General features: G+C 35.6%; 1 protein-coding gene across 1 annotated transcript in view; it reads left to right on the plus strand.

Moving 5' to 3' along the window:
- The window catches only part of PTPRQ (protein tyrosine phosphatase receptor type Q), a 215,177-nt gene that overhangs the window by 72,678 nt on the left and 120,400 nt on the right, over positions 1–22,099 (plus strand). Inside the window, exons 22-25 of the mRNA XM_032171667.1 lie at positions 140–415; positions 782–933; positions 4,731–4,872; positions 7,609–7,878. Coding sequence (XP_032027558.1) covers positions 140–415; positions 782–933; positions 4,731–4,872; positions 7,609–7,878 — 840 coding nt within the window. The remainder of the gene's footprint in view (positions 1–139; positions 416–781; positions 934–4,730; positions 4,873–7,608; positions 7,879–22,099) is intronic.

The raw sequence follows: 22,099 nt of genomic DNA on the forward strand, positions 1-22,099 counted from the left end.
CTCAAGTAATTAGCCTTTCAATAAACACAATGTTTCTTAAAATAATCTGCTAAGAAAATCAAATCCCATTATGATTGAATCCTCTTTTATAATGCTGATTCACTTTTGTTTCATTTAATATTCTCTTTTTCTTTTGTAGTCCCAGAAACTTCACCAATAATCAACACTTTTAAAAACCTTTCCTCTACCTCAGTTCTCTTATCATGGGATCCCCCAGTAAAGCCAAATGGTGCAATAATAAGTTATGATTTAACTTTACAAGGACCAGATGAAAATTATTCTTTCATTACTTCTGATAATTACATAATATTGGAAGAGCTTTCACCATTTACATTATATAGCTTTTTTGCTGCTGCAAGAACTATAAAAGGACTTGGTCCTTCCAGTATTCTTTTCTTTTACACAGATGAGTCAGGTAAGCCGGAATCCACATTTCTTCAAACAATTTCACTGTTGCAGCGCCTGCTCTCTCTTTTTAAGGAACAGCATGGAATATGAAAGGGTATCTGATTGTCTCTTTGTAACAGCCTTACCATTATATTTACTTTGTTGAATTTTTTTTTGCAATTTGAGCTTCAGAATTTCCTGTCCTGTTTAAAACTACTTTGGAACTACTATGTCCAAATACAAATTATAATTAATTATGATATTTGTTTCTGAAATTAAAATATGATCATTTTATAAATCTTTTCTAACTAATGTCTTCAAGAAAGTAAGTCACAGTGCTATTTTTATGTTAAAGGTTTTATGAATGTAAGTTTCATCATGTGTTTTCCTACAGTGCCTTTAGCACCTCCACAAAATTTGACTTTAATCAACTGTACTTCAGACTTTGTATGGCTGAAATGGAGCCCAAGTCCTCTTCCAGGCGGTATTGTTAAAGTATATAGTTTTAAAATTCATGAACATGAAACTGACACTATATATTATAAGGTAGGTTGATTATAACAGTATATGTTTATTTTTAAAAATCAGAAATTGAATTAAAATCTTTTGACATATAGGAGGAAAATGAACTACTAAATTAAACAATGCTATTTTTTAAGCTTCTTTATTTCCTACAATTTAAGGATGCTGATGGAAAACACAAGCAAGCATTTGCCAGATATATAAGCTGAATACTTTGTAGAGCGATGTACTTAGATTTGTAACTTCTAGATATCTACAATTTAAGAAACAGTTGCATCATTTTGTTAATGCTGGAAAGTGTATAGTAATTTTTTCTGGCTTACAAATATAAAATGTGTTTCTATCTATTGTTAAAAGCAGTACCAAGGGAATCTTTTTAACCTTTTAGAAAGGTATTTATATTTATTCTGGACTTCTGTTCATCCTTCCCAATAGCATATGATCCTACACTAATTGGTCTTTCATGATATATCCTTATTTGTTTATTTTCAAGAATAATTCATTTGCAACACTAACCACATTTTCCCTCCTCCATTTTCGGAATTCAGAATTAGTGAAAAATATCCACAGAACTGATGTAACAAAGAGTCTCAAATATATGTCTGTGATTTCTAGCATTTAATTGCCAAAATGTAATTAACAAGCATTTGTTTAAGAAAATTTTCTTATTTTTTTCCCCAAAGGCAAATGGAGTCCTGGAATGTTCTTATTTAGTTTACAGGAAGAAGAGTGCAAAAAATCTGCAGTAAACATTTTACTCAATATTATGAGCATTACAGTTTATGACTATGGTAAATCATTGTTATAGCATATGTAGCTTACAAATTGAATAGTAAAAATCAAAAGCAGGCATTAACTTTATGTCATCAGGAACAATGACTTTCTTTCTGGAAACCAAGATATTACTTTAAAACTTGATAGTCTGAGAATAATTTGAGTCGTATTACTCCATAAATGTGAAATTTGTTTCCCAGAGGTGTGAAATTACATTAAATGACATGAAGCCTCTTGCCCTATCTATCTCTGGTTTAATCTTAACATTATTCCATTTTTTATTTGCTTTGTCTGTATGGGTCACTGGAAGATAGATATCAAAAGGAAAAAAGAATCATTTTCTTAGAGTAATCGCATTCCTAGGATAATTGTGTATGTGCGTTAGAGTGTGGTTGTCTATATATGGATCTTATCTCCTCAGAATGGTGATCTGTAACATAGGCTTTCTTAGCATAGTGGTGAAGCAAGTAGCTCTGACTTCAAATTACCTGGCTCAGATTCTGCCTTTGAGACTTACTGTGCTTCAGTAGGGACATTGCTTACCTCTTAATGCAAAATGGGAGTTACAAAGATATGTACATTCAAAATTGAGGATTATAAAGGAAAGTCTCCATAGAGCATTTCGAACAATTCCAAGCATGTGATAAACATGTTAGCTATTGTTGCTGTAATTGTACACAGTTTTTAAAAGAACAAAAAAAATCTGTCCAACATTGTAATAGCAGTAAGCATAAAATGACAATATGCCATTATGTGAACATGAGAATAACTTATATTCTAAGATTTGTAAACAGGTTTTCTCAATAGATGCACATCTTTACTATTTCACAAGTAGCAAAAGTACCATCTTTATACCATTAAGTATTCAATACAACATTTGAGATGGGCAGTAGTTTTGTGTTTTAAAATCTACTACCTCATGTTACTCCTTTTTACGTCTATTTTCTCTTTCATCAATTTTCATAATCTTATTTGCTTTCAAATTCCTTTAAATGTACTCTCATGCCATCTTTTTCCCTGTCTAAGCATCTAGTTACTATATCTGCTTTCCTTTTTCTATTTCGCTTTCTCTCCTAGTGTGTTCTATTCTCCTTTCTCTTTCATCTACCCTGATATTCTGACAGTATCAATTTATATTATTTTCTCTGTTTTTCTATTGTTTTTCTATTTTTCTTCTTTCAAATTTTATATGCATTTGTGGAGGTAGAATAATGCTAGAACCACTTCAAGTGTTACTGCTATCCCAGTCAATCCACTGTGGTCCACAGATAATGAAATCAATAGGTGACTTAGGTCACTCACACATACTGAAAGAAATTATTTATTTAGTACAAAGTTCAATTAGAATATGTTTGTAAGGCCGGGCGCGGTGGCTCACGCTTGTAATCCCAGCACTTTGGGAGGCCGAGGTGGGCGGATCACGAGGTCAGGAGATCGAGACCACAGTGAAACCCCGTCTCTACTAAAAAAAAAAAAAAAAAAAAAAAAAAGAATATGTTTGTAAGTATCCATCACTCATGTTTCGCTTTTTGACAACATATTCTTGTGTAAATCTGTTCACTATCCCATAAACTACTCTCTTATTATTATGCCCTCTTGGGTTCAGTTGTTTCTCTGGTTTTTAGCCCTTCCTAACCAAAATCATAATTTGCTTGTTTTGTGTTTAATTTTTTCTCATTCAGAAATTGTAGATTTCTCTAGTTAATATAAAAATTCCTTGATGGCATGGACCATGCCTTATATGTGTCTGTAATCTCCAGATTATCTAATGGTATGTTTTGTAAATAGTAAGCAGGAAAGAATGACTGAAATAAAGAGATTCAGTGAGCCCCTAAAATAAGTCAGTGAATTTCTAGAGAATAGTCTAAAATAGGATTCTAATTGTAAATTCCCCAAGAATTAATATTCTCGTTAAAATTTCTGTTACTGTGGTGTTTAATAAATGATCAACATGGTTTATATTTTGTTAGATATAATGTAAGATTCCTACATTTATATCACATAGGAGATTATCTTCTCTGTCCATGAGGATAATTGATTAATCTTAACTGCTTTCTTGGTTAAGACAATTACCTTTGAATGAAAACTTTGTACTTAATGATAATTTTTTTCTATGAGAAAGCATATTCCTCCTTGGGCAACTATGATACTCTTTTGTTCCTTTCCTCATATCTCTAATAACAGTGTTAAATTATAAATTTAGGAATTGGCTGGGAAAACTCCCAATTTAAGCTTCATAGAAGCAGATATTTTAAAATTATTATTCACTGCTGTTTTGCCAGTGTCTACATACAGTAGCTGAAGAATAAATAAATTTACACAGGAATGTTGTGGGTATTAAAAATGAATTTAGATGAGTTCAGAAAAATCAAGTATCTCTGACTATGCACAAGTTGGATTTAAATTGCAGACTGTAATTATAGCAAATTAAAAAAAATGAGTATATAATTCCAAGTAAAAATCATGAAAATAAAACACTCTAGTTTTTTAAAAAGGCAATTATACGCCAGGTGCAGTGGCTCACGCCTGTAATCCCAGCACTTTGGGAGGCTGAGGTGGGCAGATCACCTCAGGTCAGGAGTTCAAGACCAGTCTGGCCAACATGGCTAAACTCCGTCTCTACTAAAAAGTACCAAAATTAGCTGGTGTGATGGTGCGCACCTGTAATCCCAGCTACTTGGGAGGCTGAGGCAGGGAGAATGGCTTGAACCTGGGAGGTGGAGGTTGCAGCAAGCAGAGATCACGCCACTGCACTCCAACCTGGGCAACAAAATGAGACTCTGTCAAGAAAAAAAAAAAAAAAGTCTAAAAAAGGCAATTATGAGGTTCTTCAGGGAAAAGAAGGTGCCCAATTCATCCTTGTATCATAAACTGAGCACACTCTATGGCACAAAATAAATGCTAATATTTGTTTTATTATAATTTAAAATATCCATGCTTATTAAACTATAGGTTAAATATAAAAGGAATAACTTCAATGAAAATATTCCAATGATGAACAATTTTTTGACAATGCATTGACTAATAATTTTTTTTCTGCTTTTCAGAATATATCAGGTTTTAAAACTGAAGCCAAACTTGTTGGACTGGAACCAGTCAGCACCTACTCTATCCGTGTATCTGCGTTCACCAAAGTTGGAAATGGCAATCAATTTAGTAATGTAGTAAAATTCACAACCCAAGAATCAGGTTAGATACAGTTTTTGAGCCTAAAATGTTTCTTTTTATATTTAACACCTTTCTTTTCCTTTTCTTAGTTTATATGATAAAGTATCATTACTTAAGATTCTACTCAAAGGGAAATTGCATTTCAGTGCTTTACGTTTAGTCTTGGTCTTGTGTGAAATCTTATGCTGTATGTGTGTTTATACATATATTTTTACACATGGTTTTTCCTTTTGAACGGAGGAAGTTGAAATAAAAAAGTAGTTTGGGAACAAAATAGCCTTCTAGATATCTGTGAAAATTACCTAATTCTTAGAATTGTTTGAGATAGCTGGGGAAAAAGGGGGAAATGAACTAGCAGTCACTTTTAACAGGCCGATTTATATTTTTAATGAAACAATATCTATAATTTTCTTTTAAGAAGATGAGTTGTGACATTTGGAGAGCATGAGTCATTGCATAAGCCCCCTATGTTCCCATCATCCCATCTTTACCATGTGGGGGACACTGAAATATCATTGGTCTAATTCATCAACAGCTTACCTGCTGTGTCACACATGTAGTATACATGACATATCTTGCGTTTGTGTGCACACTGAATAGTTTTTATTTAGGACCTATTTAATGATGGCTTAGAAATGTACTTTTCCTTTTCTCAACTGGAGCATACCTTTAGAAGCACCTCTTCTTAATTTTTTTTTTGTTTACTTCTGTCAATGTTTATTGAATGAGCAAAAGATCCCGTTCTAGTCATTTCTTCTTATCAGCTCTGGATGCACTTCCTGGTATGTTAGTGAATCTTTAAATTGAGATGGTAGACCACTGACTACTAAATTAATCATTTTTGCATAAATTTATGACTACCTGAGACTGTTTTTCATGCATTCCTGTAAGAGATGCAAAATAAATAGCATTTATAGTGGATAAAAGTACATGCTGTGAAGTCATTTTCTGGATTTGAATTTGAGCCCCATGACCTACTAGTTGTATAATCTTGGCAAAGGCTCATGACTCTGTGAGCCTCTGTATCCTTAACTGAAAAGAAGCACACATTAGCAGTAGCCATCTCATAATGTTGTTGTCAAAAATATTTGAAAAGATCCACATAAAGCACTTTATAGAGTGTTAGACACACAGTAAATGCCCACTTCATAGAGTGTTGGACACACAGTAAATGCCCCCTGAATATTACTGTTACCACCATTCCCATGTTACAGATGAAGAAGCCATGGTTGAGCCAGATTAGATGAAAAGGACCTTGAGAAAATTAGTGAAGAAGCTGACTAGAACATTGGCCTTCTGACTTCTAGTGAAGAGTGGACACGACTGTAGGAAATGCATGTTGTGAATGAGTGACAGAATATAAAAGTGTTCAACCCATAAATAAAAAAAATTTTAATAATATTTGTACATGAGGACAATAAGAATCAAGGCTAATCTTGTAGAAAGTCTTCTGTAAACCAATAAATAATTTTTATCAGTAAGATACAATTGTACCCCAACATTCTATACTCTGATTATTTAAATAAATAAAATTTTCACCTTTAAGTGTTTTAATATCACTGGTTAATTATTTTTTTTGAGGTTCAAAAAATCAGGAAAATAGATATTCACAAAATCTGGATTTAGAAACTAAAGTTCAGCAAATTGTCAACTATCTTATGTTAACTTATTTTATAAAAATGTTATATGATTCTGAAAACAAGGAAGTGAATAGTTAATAGCATTTAATTGCCAGATCCCTTGATCAGCCCAGAAATTATCTTTAAAAAAATTTTTTAATGCCACATATTCCCTCTTACGGAGGAAGAAAAGTTTATAACAGCTCAGTTTAGACCCAGGTAGAGACGTGTAGGCAGGTCAGGGATCACCTGAGTATTCTTTAAATCACTATGTTTTGCATAATGGCAGCAAGTTATTTTCTTTCAATTTTCATTGTTTGTAATCCACAAGTTGACTGTGTCCCAATTTTTCTTCTACCATTATCTTTTACTGTGACAGGAAAAACTATTCTACTAATGCCACCATTAGGGGACATTGGCTAATTGGACATTTATGTGGGAAGTAACCAGTCTCTCTAATGTGCAGTCACTTTGGTGGGCTAGGATATTGTTCTTTAACCAGGCCTACCAGATATAGAGGACCTCTGAGAAATTGGGTTTGTTTCAAGTAAATTCAGAGAAGCTCTAGAAAATAAGACTGAGACTCCTTAAATCTTCCTTCCAATGATGTCTACAAAAGGTATTCAAAGATGAAATCCTCAAGATTCTTCCAAAGAAGCCATCCCAGTAAAAACCAGTACCTTTAAATTAGTTAGGGGTTTCCAAGTACTGTGAAGCCCAGATTTGTCACATCAGGGAGGCACCTGCATCTATGGTTTGCATAAAAATGTTCCATAATAAAGTATTGCTAAGATTGTTCCTTTCCAATTAAGAGAGCAGTTTTCAAACACTGCCTGGGCCTGGGCTTGAGGCTACATATTTGCTTGTGAGCTTTTGAGGATGTGATTGGTGCTTCGAGCTGGAAGATAGTGACTGGTTCAATACTGTAATGATTAATACAATAGCATAAAAAGCAAGTCAACAGCCTTTTGATTCAGTCTGTTAATGACTTTTTAAGCACACATTGAAAATTTGATACATTAAATATTTTTCTAGCTCTACTTCTAAACACAGTTGTATCTAGTGATCATGTAATTCAATCAATTATCTACTTACATGTGTATACACTTTAACTTTGGGCATATGTTTATCTCTTAAGTTCCAGATGTCGTGCAGAATATGCAGTGCGTGGCAACAAGCTGGCAGTCAGTTTCAGTGAAATGGGATCCACCCAAAAAGGCAAATGGAATAATAACGCAGTATATGATAACAGTTGAAAGGAATTCTACAAAAGTCTCTCCCCAAGATCACATGTGCACTTTCATAAAGCTTCTTGCCAATACCTCATATGTCTTTAAAGTAAGAGCTTCAACCTCAGCTGGTGAAGGTGATGAAAGCACATGCCATGTCAGCACACTACCTGAAACAGGTAACTAACGTGAAACAGGTAACTAACATGAAACCTTTAACTATTTGGGGATTGTGTCAATACCACCTGCAATCTTTATAGCATACTTATCTAAACATTTATAAAGCACATTTTAAAAAATACAACAGGCTTTTTATCCCACGTGTTGCTTGAGTACCAGCTGTGTACTACATTGACTCTTCTCCAAAACATTGGGAGATTGAAGGGAGGACAAAAACAGAGATGATCCTCTTTACTGTATTTCCACAAATATAAAACCCCAACTTAATGAATTATGCTTTATCGTGATTTAAAAGAAGAAATAAACGTGTAAACCTTTCATGTATATCTTTTTTTAGTCTTGCTTGTTTTTATTGAATTCTAGATGTTTTCCTGAACTATATGGTTGCAGTATCAGACTCATTTTCATCTATTTTCTCCCCTTTATACCAGCCTTTATCTTTCATGTTATTTGAATAAAATATCCAGGTCGTTAAGCTTTAGTCCACAAGAAGAAATTATCGCCTTCCCTAGCAGTGCTCTGTCCTATATCATAATATCCTTCATCCTATTTTCTTCCATATTCTACCTGCTTATATAAATTAAAACCTGTTTCTTCCCTGATAACACCACTTCCCTGGATACATGTCCTAATGGGCACTGTAGATATTGGCAATAATTGTTAACTTCTGGCACATCCAGACCCTTTAGCTTGGAAACATCTTTCAAGCCGTCTTGAGGCTGTAAACCTAGAACACTAAGACATAGTCTGCCTTCTCTCTGATTTCAGCATCTAACTCAGCATCCTTTCCTTCTCATTCTTCCAGTGCAACATTTTTTCAGACTACAGTGTTTCCCTTTCCAGGATGGAATAGTTACATTTCAACAATACCATCTCTTTGCTCCTTAGATCTCATACCATGTCATTGTGACTTATCCTCCAGGAAGATTCCTCACTCTGAGAAGACCCCACTATTTGTTTTTTCCAAGATGCTGGCTGGTAAATATTTCTAGGAAAAAATAGAAATGATTCTACTTTGTTTGTCTATAAATTCATCGTCCTTAATTGTCCCAGCTGCTCCACAATCTTCTATGTATCCCTTGTTTATACTTCACAGGAAATATGTTCGTAGGAATACTCTCTATTCCATATGAAAATTGTTCTCTTTCTGAACCTATTCTGTTCCCCCATCATCCATATTTGTTGTTATTTTACTAATAATATCAAATATATTGATAGGCCCTCCTTCCATCAAAATTTATCCATGTCTTTATTTATGCCCTCCAGATATCTTCTCTTAGGATGTCCTTGCCTTCCTCTTTCAGGGATCTAGCTGTTCATTTTCATTTTAATCTTATGTCTTCTCTAGAACATTACTCCATCAATTTATTTGAATATCTCCTGCATTTATCCTCTTTCTCTTTTTCTTGCACATTCACCCAAATTGTTGAAAAATTTCAACTGAAGACCTAGTTGGAGTATCAACTCCAACTATATTTGAAATGGAATTTGTGTTACATGAAATCACTGTCTTTTTCTTAGTTTTCTATGCCTGTTCTTGACAATCCATTGGACCCCAAGCCTCATAGTTTTGTACAATTCCTTACTCCATCTCTTCTACATACAATCAGGTCTTATCAATTCAATTTCCAACACGGCTCTGCAATTTGCCCTTTCTCCACCTTGACCACCACCATTGTATATTACAGGGACCTTGTTGCTTCCTGTAATAACATCTTAACTAGCCTTATCACCCACACTACTTTAGCCTACCCATAAGTCTCATCTTTGCACCTACTCACCTAATTGAATTGGTTCTAACATACAATTAGACCATTTATACATTGGCAGATGAAGTGTAATATCTGAACAATAAAGGTTAGACGCGTCAAGTTGGGTACCTGAAGCACAGAAGTAATAATGAAAGGCACCAGGTGTAGGAGATGGGTTAGAATACTCCAAATATTTTACTCATTCTTATTGTCTAGAAAATATCCCAGAACCCATCGCTAATTAGAATTTGGCTTCTCTCTAGCTTTTTATTCTTATATCCTTTTATTGTATCTTCTCATATAGCTGATGTCTCCAGCCAAACTTCATTTATTTAGCATGCTATTTCACTATTTCAGTATTTTAACTCAGAAAACATTTATTAAACATCTAGTAGGAACTAATAATTGACTAGATTCTCTTCTTTAAACGTACCCAACCGTTTTTCATCATGACATTGCTTTGCTTCCTTTAGCTGTATTATTATTTTCCCTTTCTATGACACATAAAATTTAATTCATTTTTAAAAGCCCAGCTTAAATGTGCCTTCTTTATTAAAGCCTTTAATGGCATTTCTGGACTTCATCCCAGAATTGCTGACTCATAGCCTCAATGAGTGAAGCTTAAGCATCCATGCACTTAAGAATCTCTCTAGGTAATTCCGATATTCTGTATGTATTGGAGAGTACTGGAGTAGATTACCAGGAACTTTTGAGGACAGGCAAACAGTGTCAGAAAGGTCCATCAAGGGGTGACAGGTATTTTCCCGGTGAGTGGCCAGCACATCATTGCTATGTGGAGTCTGTGGGAACAAAAAATGTCCAAATCCAGGTAGGTGGTCTGCATCAGGGTGGTCTAGCACCAAGTATAATGGTCTTGATCATTGAGCAGGAGCTGAGTCTTTGAGAACTGGCAAATAAAATACAGGACAACATCTGAAATAAATGAGAGATTCAGGAACAAGGCAGGAGATACTTGGTTGGTGCAAAAGTAACTGCAGTTTTTGCCATTAAAAGTAATACTGAGTACACTGGTACTCAAAGTGACAGCTTAGACACAGGAATGAAGCAGGAATTCAGTTAGTAGAACTGTGATTTGTGATCCAGTTCGCAACGTGCACCTGATGATGTACAGCCACCGGAATTTAAGGTCCAGGTCTTTGTAAAAAAAAAATAAAATAAAATAAAAAATATATATATATATTTGGAAATTTGAATTCCGTCTTAACTCGTGATTAAAAGGCAACATATGTGGAGATTGAGGGGATTCTAAATCAAAGAATTAAGCAGTTATTAAACATATTGTACGATGAACTATGTGCTTTCCTACTACTGAGTATCATTGCTTCTCAAAGCTTGAATTCTGCATCAGAATGTGCAGCACTGTGGCACGGTTCTAGACTTATGGAATCAGAATTTGGGAATTAGGACTCAGATCTTCATTTAAATATGAAGATATGTGAATAATACAGGGCTGAATTTGGGAACCACTCATTTCCACTGTAAACTCTTTGCTTGTAGGAACCATGTCTTATTTGTCTTTTTTTATTCACAGTTCTAGCAGAAAGCCTTGGGCATTGTAGGCATTCAGATGTTTGTAGAAGAAAGAAATGAATTGTTTTCTTCTAAAAGTCATTATTTTTCATAGAGGTTTTTACTCCATTACAATATATTATGTCCACATTGCCATCAGGCAAAATTATAAATATTTTCTCCCATATAAATATAAAAATTATTTAAATTAAGGAAAATCATTTATATAAAGCATGAGTATTAGCTGCTGCTTCAAAAATATTTTGATTTTTATCTTTAAAATTATTTTGCATCTAGTATGTAATTATATTTATGATTACAATATTTATTAGGTAATTAATTCGATTTTTTATGGATTCACATGAATTGTTTGTTGATAAGAGGTTAGTAAGAACTGGGAATTTGTTGTTCAGATTGGAAACAGTTTTACAGCCTGTTGCATACTTCTAATTTATGTGGTCTAAGATTAGTCACAGTGTATAGCCAGCTCTGAGTCACTGACTCCGTACTTATTTTTGACATAAAGTGAAATCAAATTTGGCTCACTCTCTCACTGCCTAGTGTCTGACCTTAACATTCCTCCCAGGGATTATTGGGTATTTTTTTAATGTAAACTTGGTCAAATCTGGATGCAGCTAAACATGTATCAAGACGATTGAATTTATGAGGAGATTAGTGCTTGGTGTCTAAGCTGGTTCCCTTGTCACAGTCAGATATGTTGGAACAGGGCAGTAAAGATGAAGGCCCCCAAACTTGGTTCTACATTTTAACAGCATTTTATGCCCAAATATATCATATATACCAATACAAATAATACAGCAAGTCCATGTGCATGCAGCATTTAACTTTTAGAACCTTGAATTGATTCAAAATGCACTTATTCATTTTACTATCAAAACTTAGCATAACATGGATGGAACTGGAGGACATTATGTTAAGTGAAATAAGCCAGGCGCAGAAAGACAGACTTCACATGTTCTCACTCATTTGTGGCAGCCAAAAACTAAGACAATTGAACTCATGGAGATAGAGTGTAGAATGATGGTTTCCAGAGCCTGGAAAAGGTAGGAGGGGCAGGGGGGTAGGAAAAGCAGGGATGGTTAAGGATACAAAAACATAGATAGAATGAATAAGGTCTAGTATTTGATAGCACAACAGGGTGGCTAGTCAATAATTTCTTTTACATTAAAAAATAGATAAAATAGTATAATTGGAATTTTTGTAACACAGGAAATGATAAATGCTTGAGGTGATGATACCTCATTTACCCTGATGTGATTATTATACATTGCATTCCTGTATCAAAATATCTTGTGTACCCTGTAAATACATACACCTACTATGTACCCATAAAAACAAGATTTAAAATTTAAAAACAGTTAAAACAAATCTGTTAAATGTTGGGATTTAATATTTGGTTTTAAAAACTTGGTCTTTTGTGGAAGATAATTTTATAATTTGGGTTTATCCAGAGCTCTTCCAAGCTCCATAATTTAGAATCAAAATAGAAAAATAAGGTACTTCCCTCAGATGCAAAAACTTAATTTAGGGAAAGTAAAATGTGTATTTGTGGTTTTTAGGGGTGTTCTTTTCTGCAGTGATTTCTTTATTAGCTTTTTGTCCAGTGGAAGATATCAGGCATATGCAGTGATCCACTGGAAATCCACTGAGCTTGCAAATATATTAATGCTACAGTATGATTGACTTGGAATGTATTCAATTTAATTATCATCATCATCATCATCATTTTAGAGACAATATCTCACTGTGTCGCCAAGGCTGGAGTGCAGTGGCTTTTTCTCAGCTCACTGTAGCCTCAACCTCCTGGGCTCAAGTGATCCTCTTACCTCAGCCTCCTGAGTAGCTAGGACTACAGGTTTGCACCACCATGACCAGCTAATTTTTTGTTTGTTTGTTTGAGACAGGGTCTCATTCTCTTGCCCAGGCTGGAGTGAAGTGGTGCTATCTTGACTCACTGCAGCCTCCACCTCTAAGGTTCAAGCGATTCTCGTGCCTCAGGACTCCCAAGTAGCTGAGATCATAGGTGTATGCCACCACACTTGGCTAATTTTTGTATTTTTATTAGAGACTGGGTTTCACCATGTGGGCCAGTCTGGGTATCGAACTCCTGACTTCATGTGATCTGCCTGCCTCGGCCTCCCAAAGTGCTGGGATTACAGGCATGAGCCACCACTCCCAGCCTGCCCAGCTGATTTTTTATTTATTTTTGTAGAGATAGTCTCACTATGTTGCCCAGGCTGGTCTCAAACTTCTGGTTCAAGCAATCCTTCTGCTTCAGCCTCCCAAAGTGTTGGGATTACAGGCATGAGCCACACACCCAACCTAGCTTATTTGTTAAATAAAATATTTATATATTTTATAAGAATTTATAAAATTCTTATATACCATTTAATAGATTGAATGTGGGCAGTAAAAGTGCTGCCCTTCTATGGCTACAAATTAGTGCACTAAATCAAAAGTTCACTTTTCCTTTGTATCCTACTTACATAGCTTTCCTCACCCATCTCCTGAATTAAGATTTGAAATAAAGGATGCAGGAAAGTTGCATGATTCTGATTGCTCTCAAGCAAGTGAATTAAAACATTCAACTTACCGGTGGGTAATCACTAAAAGCACAAAGGACATTATAGTTGCCTATCACAAATCTGAGGGAAATAACTGTTAGTATATCTAATTGAAATTCAGGTGTTTTATACAATATCTTTTATATAGACTTAATTATTAAATATAGTATTTTTCTTAAGTGTGAACATCAGATGAGGAATGTCTTTTTACACTTCTTGTAGTGCAGTGGACAGTTGACCAATATATACTTATTTACTGCTTGCTATGTTCAGGTTCTAGGTGTGGGGTTCAAGACCCAAGTTTGAGTGCCAGGTGGCATTGGGGATCTTTGCCTTGCACATCCAAATAACTCCATTATTATAATAAAAATATATTTAATAAATATAAATAAATAAAACAATTAAACACAAACCTACATAATATGTTGGTCAATTTTGTGGCTTGAAGATTTTATTTTGAGACAGAGTCTTGCTCTGTTGTCCAGGCTGGAGTGCAGTGGCACAATCTCAGCTCACTGCAACCTCTGCCTCCCGGGTTCAAGCGATTCTCATGCCTCAGCCTCCTGAGTAGCTGGGACTACAGGCCTGTGCCACCACACCCAGCTAATTTTTTGTATTTTTGGTAGACACGGGGTTTTGCCATGTTTGCTAGGCTGGTTTCGAACTCCTGATCTCAGGTGATCTGCTCACCTCAGCCTCCCAAAGTGCTGGGATTACAGGCATGAGCCACCATGCCTGGCCTTGAAGATTTAATTAAATAAATGTTCAGGAGAAAAATATTTTACTAAAACTTTTTTGAAGAGTGAAATGTGAATTGGATGTTGCTTATTGATAGTTTCAAAATTGCTTTCTATGAGAAGTTAACCAGTAATCTAACTGGAAAAGGATGATATGGCACATATTTGTCTTGAACCTTGAATTTCGTAGACAAGTACACTAATGTTTACTTAAATCATCTGATATAGATCAATGAAAGTCAAGTTTTCTAAACGTTCTTTTTGGTTTATCAGTATGCTGTGAGAAAATGCAAATTATGCATTTCAAAGAATATTCCTCTTTTATTGGAAATATCTTGGATGGTTAGGTTAAGGAGATCAGAGAAGATTATGGGTTGCCTAAAGCACTCATGGTAAGCTGCCCTGTGATACCCTCACTATTCATGAAAATAGTGAGAATAGTAGTTAGAGGAGAATAAATAGGAATTTCAAGATACAGCAAGAGAGAACATATAGTGGAGAAAGGAATGCAGTACAAGGGGTCAGGCTGAGACCGAAGCTTGACTAGAGAGGAGGGTATTTTATTAGAAGGAGTGTAAGCAGGAAGGTTGAATAATTGAAGTGGACCCCTACTTACTCTGCTCTTAGTTTGGTGTGACTGTCCCAGAAGTTTGAATCTGTTATAATAGAAAATCAGGAACTTGTGCTAAATTTAGAGAAAGAAACAACGTAAGTAATTCTAAAAACAGTGATTGTTTTTGGCCGTTTTCCTGAACACTGCAGAAATCTCTTTAGATGGAAGATTTGTTCATTACGTATTTACTGAGTTTCATAAGTAATAAAGAATAAAATCTCCAGTCATTTCAATGGCCCATAAAGCCCTTCTTTTCAATCCAGTTATCTGTCACTTCCCTTATCTTGAAATTTATCCTCAAATGCTACCTCTTCAAAAAGGATTTCTGGCTAATTTGCGATTGAACGTCCTTCCTCCAAGCTAGAATTTTCCATACTCATTTCCTGCTTTACTTTTCTCTTTTGGATATGTTATATCTACCATTATCTGTGGGTCTGTTTTCACTACAATATATTCTGCATGGGGACAGATATTTTTCTTTGTTCAAACCTACTTCCAGTGTCGAGAAAAGTATCTGGCATACAGAGATAATAAGTGTATTATACATGAATGAATGAATCAATGCACAGGCCAAGAAGAGTGATAGGCATACAGCAAACACCAAGTATGCATATGCTGGGTGTCTTAAGTAGAAACTTGCAGTCACAAAATGATTTTTAAACAATTATGTATTAAAACATATGAGAAAGGCATGTCTTGATGAATATATTTTCTAATTAAACATTGTAAAGACAGTTGTAGATTCAAATGTAGTTATGAGAAATAATACAGAGAAATCCTGCATATCCTTTATCCATTTTCTTCCAGTGGTAACATCTCTCAAGTAGTGACATCTTGCAAAACTGTACACAAACAGTATATCAGATGGAGAACATTTCCATCAGAATAATCCCTCATGTTGCCTTTTCATAGACCCAATTCCTGCCTGCCATCCTGGCATCTCTCCTCATTCTGACCCCTTGGACACCACTAATCTATTCTACATTTTCTATAATTTTGTCATTTTAACAATGTTATATAAGTGGAATTATAAAGTATGTAACCTTTTTTACCCAGAAAAAGACATTCAACCAAGTTTTTTTTTTGTGTAGCAATCTTTTTCTTTCTTTTTCTTTTTTTGGAAGAATCTTGCTTTGTCATCTAGTCTGGAATGCATTGGTGCGATCTCAACTCACTACAATCTCCACCTCCCAGGTTCCAGTGATTCTTCTGCCTCAGCCTCCCGAGTAGCTGGGACTACAGGCACACGCCACTGCACCTGGCTAATTTTTGTTTTTAGTAGGGATGAGGTTTCACCATGTTGACCAGGCTGGTCTCAAACTCCTGAGCTCAGGCAATCTGCCCACCTCAGCCTCCCAAAGTGCTGGGATTACAGACATGAGCCACTGTGCCTGGACTTTTTTTTTTTTTTGGTATTGATATGTACCACAGTTCCCTTAACCATTCACTGGTTGAAGGACATGTGGGTTGTGTCCATTTTGTGGCTATTAGAAATAAAGCTGCTATAAACACATGTGCACAATTTTTGTAGGAACATAAATTTTCCTATGTCTAGGATACATACTGAGGAGCACATTGCTGGGTCATATGGTAGTTGGATGTTAAGTTTTTTTAAGAAACTAACAAACTGTTTTCCAAAGGAATCGTACCCCTTTAAATTCACACCAACAATGTATGAGCCATCCAGTTTCACACATAGGTGTGTAATGATATATCATTCTGGTTTTAACTTGTGTTTCCCTGATGGCTAGCTTTCAATAGCTAATTGAGTATATTTTTCATGTGCTTATGTACCATCTGTATATCCTCTTCCATGAAATGACTATTCATTACTTTTGCCCATTTCCTCATTGGATTGTTTTGTTTTATTGTTGAGTTTGGGGAAATATTTAATATATTCTAGCTACTTGTTTTTGTTAGATATATGGTTTGCAAATGTTTTCTCCCAGGCTGTAGCTTGTCTTTTCTTTGCTTCTGTTTTGTTTTTTTTTTTGTTTGTTTTTTTTTTTTTGAGACGGAGTCTCGCTCTGTCGCCCAGGCTGGAGTACAGTGGCGCAATCTCACCTAACCACAACCTCTGCCTCCCGGGTTCAAGCAATTCTCCTGCCTCAGCCTCCTGAGTAGTTGGGACTACAGGCGCATGCCACCACGCCTGGCTAAATTTTTGTATTTTTAGTAGAGACAGGGGTTCGCAGTGTTACCCAGGATGGTCTCAATCTCCTGATCTCATGATCTGCCCACCTCGGCCTCCCAAAGTGCTGGGATTATAGGCGTGAGCCATCGCGCCTGGCCTGTAACTTGTCTTTTCATCCTGTTAGTAGGGTCTTTTACAGATCAAAACTTTTTAATTTTGATGAAGTCCTATTTATCAATTTTTTCTTTTATGGATTGTGTCTATGGATGTCTAATTGCTCTAGCACCACTTGTTGAAAGAGCTATCTCTCCTCCATTTAATTGCTTTTTCTTTTGAAGCTTAGTATGTTGCTTGAAACTATGCTTGTTAATACTGTATACTGAAAACATACAAATAATAATGTTCCAATTTAAGTTGGATTTAAGTTAATGATGTTCATTAATAAGGACTCTTCAGATATAAATATTCCAGAATATCTCTTAGCTTTCTAATCAAAACAACCATCAGTGAATATTACCTTACTTTGGAAGGTATTGATATACATTTGAATTAAATTTAGTTTTTCCAAATAACCCCTAATTTGAGAAATATATTCTATCTTGAAACTAAAATAATTTAATACAACTTTATTTTCTTCCCTCCCCTCCCCCCTCCTCTCCATATTTTGTAAAATGTGGTCCTGAATAAGTCACAATATAAAAATAAATGTACATTTAACTTCCACTTCCTCCAACCGCAGGCTGCTTTCTGTTCCTCAACCTTGGGAACAATGTGAAAAACAGTTAGTAAGCAATCTGGGCAGGGCGTTGCCAAAACAAGATTCAGGTAGCCACATGAGGACACTTCTTAAAAGAATTTGGGGAAATTAGACCAAAGAAGCCAGGTTTGATTTTTAGTGACAATAACAAACGTGAAGTGACTCTTCCCAAGTAAGAGTGCCACTGGGATGTGGCCCAGCCACATGCTTACCTATGCTATGCTTCCCAGAAAACCCTGATGCACTGTTCCAGGAGAGACCTTTTTCCTTTAGAGGTTCAGTGTCTTGGGAGCTCTTTGATTTTGTCAAGGAAATGAGCAGAGATTCCCTGTGAGTATTTTAAAGCTTGGTGTCACGGTATTTTTCTGACACCGCTGAGCAAAGTCCATGTATCAAATGATCTGTTTCTAGTTTGTTTAAATTCTTCACATCATTTGTAGACCTAACATGGCAAACATTCATTATTTAATCATAATAACACCTACTACTCATACTAACTTATGATTCGTTTTCTGGTGCCTGGAAATAGTCTCTGTGTTTAACAATAATACCTGGATGCAAAACAATCCACTGTTACATGGCCACAAAATATTACTGATCTTCTGAAGGCCAAGAAAACATTTTAACTATAGTTGTTGCACAGAAATTCACACCCAGAATCCCCAAAATTAAAAAAATTTGGACAACACAAATAATAGTTTAAGATACACATACATACAACACAGATACTCTTACACATAATACCTTTTACGGATATGTGTTTAGTGAAACTGTTCATTGGTTGAGAGCCACAGAAGTCATATTTTGCTAAATAGCTGCTCCAGCTATTTTTTTCTTTGGAAAATGTATCACTATAGGATGCCCTGTTTATTGCATAAGATAAAAGAAAAATATGTTGTGATAACCAAAAAGTTTTAAGGGCTTTCAAGTTATGTAAAAATGGACCTGTGGACCTGGTTAATTGTCCTCAGGATGCAAAATTGGAGCTGAAATACTTTATCAAACCATTGCAAAGTGTACCACAGCTATCTCTTGAGGGCAAATCTGGTACCCAGAAATGGAGAAAAGCCTCAAGAAACATTGCTGGTTGGCCCTCTGCCACATGAGTGTATGATCTGATCACATGTAAGTTTCACAAAAGATTCATATTTCTCTGCTAGTTTGATGTTGAGAATTTGCTCATAAACCTCGCTAATTTTATCTTCTTGGTCCTTTGTGAGACACATAGTATCCCAACTTGTCAGAGAGGAAATGTGAGCTGGTCCTTCTTTATCCAGGAGAGACCTGAAAAATTAGGTGGTGTGAGTACTGCAGAGTGAGGCTGATTTTCCAAAGCACTAACTTTGTTGTGATTAAGAACAATTTACAGTGGTCTCCACTGCTGGTAATGATTACCTTCTTTTATGTTCTGAAAAATCTGCTCTGGCTGGAAGGTGCTGCTCACTGCCAGGTGGGATGGGCTTCAATAGAGTAGGTAGAGTCTATATCTGAAGCAGAGGTGGCAGGATTACCAAGACTAGGGCAAGGCAGAAGGCACAGTAGCTTTGGAAAACCATGGCTTAGCAGTGCCACCTCCATCTCCATGGTTCACTCTAGGGTCACCCACCGGTCATGCCATGCTGTTGAGGGGCAGAGACCTGGAGCAGACACTGATATGACTGCCTGCACAGCCACTGGCTTCTCGGTGGTATTCAAAAGCCAAGCCATTTTCCCATACTCATTGAGTTTAAGGAACTTTTTGGAGATGGCTTGAGATTCTCTACATAGAAAATCATGCCATTTGTAAAAAGGGTCAGTTTTATTTCTTCCTTTTTCATCTGTATGCCTTTTGTTTTTTCTGTCTTACTGCACTGACTAGAAATTTAGCTCTATGTCGAATAAGAGCAGTGAAAGGGGACACCCTTGCCTTGTTCCTGATCTTGAGAGAAAGCATTCAATTCTTTCACCATTGCTTGTGATGTTAGCTGTAGGTTCCTCTTTATCAAGTTGAGGAAATTACCCTTTACTTTTTTTTTCTGAGAATTTTTATCTTAAATGGGGGTTAAATTTTGTCAAATGCTTTTTTTTGCATTGATTGATAGTGTTCTTGCAATTTTTCATCTTTGCTTGTTAATAAGGTGGATTACGTTGATTGATTTTCTAATATTGAACCAGCCTTGGGATTCTTACACTGCTTGGCCATGATGTGCATGTTCCTACCCCACTTGGCGTTGATGTATGTGTATATATAACTGATTTCTATTTGATGATATTTTGTTAAGGATTTTTGCATCTATATTTATGCAAAATACTGGTCAGTAGTTTGCTTTTTTGCACTGCCTTTATCTAGTTACTGTATAAGAGTAATACTAGCTTTGTGAAATGAATCTCTTCTAATTTCTAAAACAGATTGTGTAGAAATGGTATTCATTAATCTTTAAACAATTGGGAGAATTCCCCAGTGAAACTATCTGAACTTAGAGATGTCTTTTTGGAGAATTTTAAAATTACATTTTTATGCTCTCAGGATGCAAAGTTTGAGCTGAAATGTACTATCAAACAAGTTATAAAAAGTAGCACTTCTAGATAATTCATAGATTGCAAAGGAAATCTTAAGATAATTTTTTAAATACATCAAACTGAATATGCTAAAATATACTGAATTGAAATGAAAATGCAACATATCAAAATTGTGAGACTCAGTGAAAAGACAGAAGTGAATATATTAAAAAAGAGAAAATAGACCAATAATCTAAATTCCCTCCACAAAAGAAAGCCTAGAGAAAGAAAAGGCAGAGAATCCAAACCTGGCAGAAGGCAGGGAATAATAAAAAGCAGAAATCAATGAAATTGAAAACAGAAAAACAGTAGGAAAAATCAATGAAACGATAAGCTTGTTCTTTGAAAAAATAAAGAAAATTGACAAATCTCTAGCAAGCCTGACAAAGAAAAAAAGAGAAATTTCAAGAATGAAACACGTGCAGACACTGCAGACATAAAAAATAAATAAGAGAATACTACAAACAGCTCTACACAGTTAAATTTTATATATGAGATGAAATGTACTGATTCTTCAGTAAACACACCTACTATACTATACTCCCAATATGAAATAGGTAATTTGAATATTTTGAATAGTTGAATAAAATTAATACTGTAAGTATTAAAGACATTAAGTGTATAGTGGTTTCTTTCTTTCTTTGGGCTGCTATAATACCAGAAACTGGATGACGTATAAACAACAAAACTTTATTTCTTACAGTCTGGAAGCTGGAAAGTTCAACATCAGGGCACCAGCAGATTCATTGCTTGGTGAGGGCCCATTTTCGGGCTCATAGATGGTTCCTTCTTGTTGTGTCCTCATATGGTGGTCCTCTGCAGCCTCTTACATAAGGGCCCTAATCCCACCCATGAGGGCAGAGCCCTCAAGAGCTAATCACCTCCCAAAGACCTCATATTTTAATGTCATCACACTGGTGTTTAGCTTTCAACATATGAATTTTGGGGTGATGCAAATATTCATACCAAAGCAGTTTCCTCTTTTACCACTCTAGTAGAGAAAGGGAGGAGTACGTATCTGTTATTGACAGGTAGGGGTAGAAATCCAAGTTTCCCACTTGGGCTTTGTTATACCCAAGGAGAGGATTTCTCCTTGCTGCTGGGTTAGCTCAGGAGTTTTGGCTCCCCACTAAGTCTTCACTGGGATCACCCCGATTGGGAGGAGTAGTGATATCTTATCACTGCAGTCCGCATGTCTTCCATTGACATTATGGAGGAAGGGTCTTATTACTACTGGAGAGGGTAAAAATCTTGGCTCCCTATTTTGTTGTCTCTGACATCACTGTATGATGGTTCGGTGTCTCATTACTATCTAGAGAGAGAAGAAGACTAGGCTCTGTATTCAACATTTGTCAGTATGGGAAAGAATGAGATCATTGTTTCTTTCAGTGCTTTTTTTTTTTTTTTTTTTTTTTTTTGAGTAGACCAGCAGTTATTGTCTGAAAAATTTCTGTCTTGCTAGACTGCACTGTTTTGTGTGTGTGTGTGTGCTTTTTTTAATTTTTAGCTAGAGAGAGCAGATTTTTATGGGGGCTTTTTTTGGTCAGTTGGTTGGTATTTCCAGATTGCTGGCTT

The sequence above is a fragment of the Hylobates moloch genome, unplaced genomic scaffold, assembly GCF_009828535.3.
Source record: "Hylobates moloch isolate HMO894 unplaced genomic scaffold, HMol_V3 SCAFFOLD_12, whole genome shotgun sequence".
Taxonomy (NCBI): domain Eukaryota; kingdom Metazoa; phylum Chordata; class Mammalia; order Primates; family Hylobatidae; genus Hylobates; species Hylobates moloch.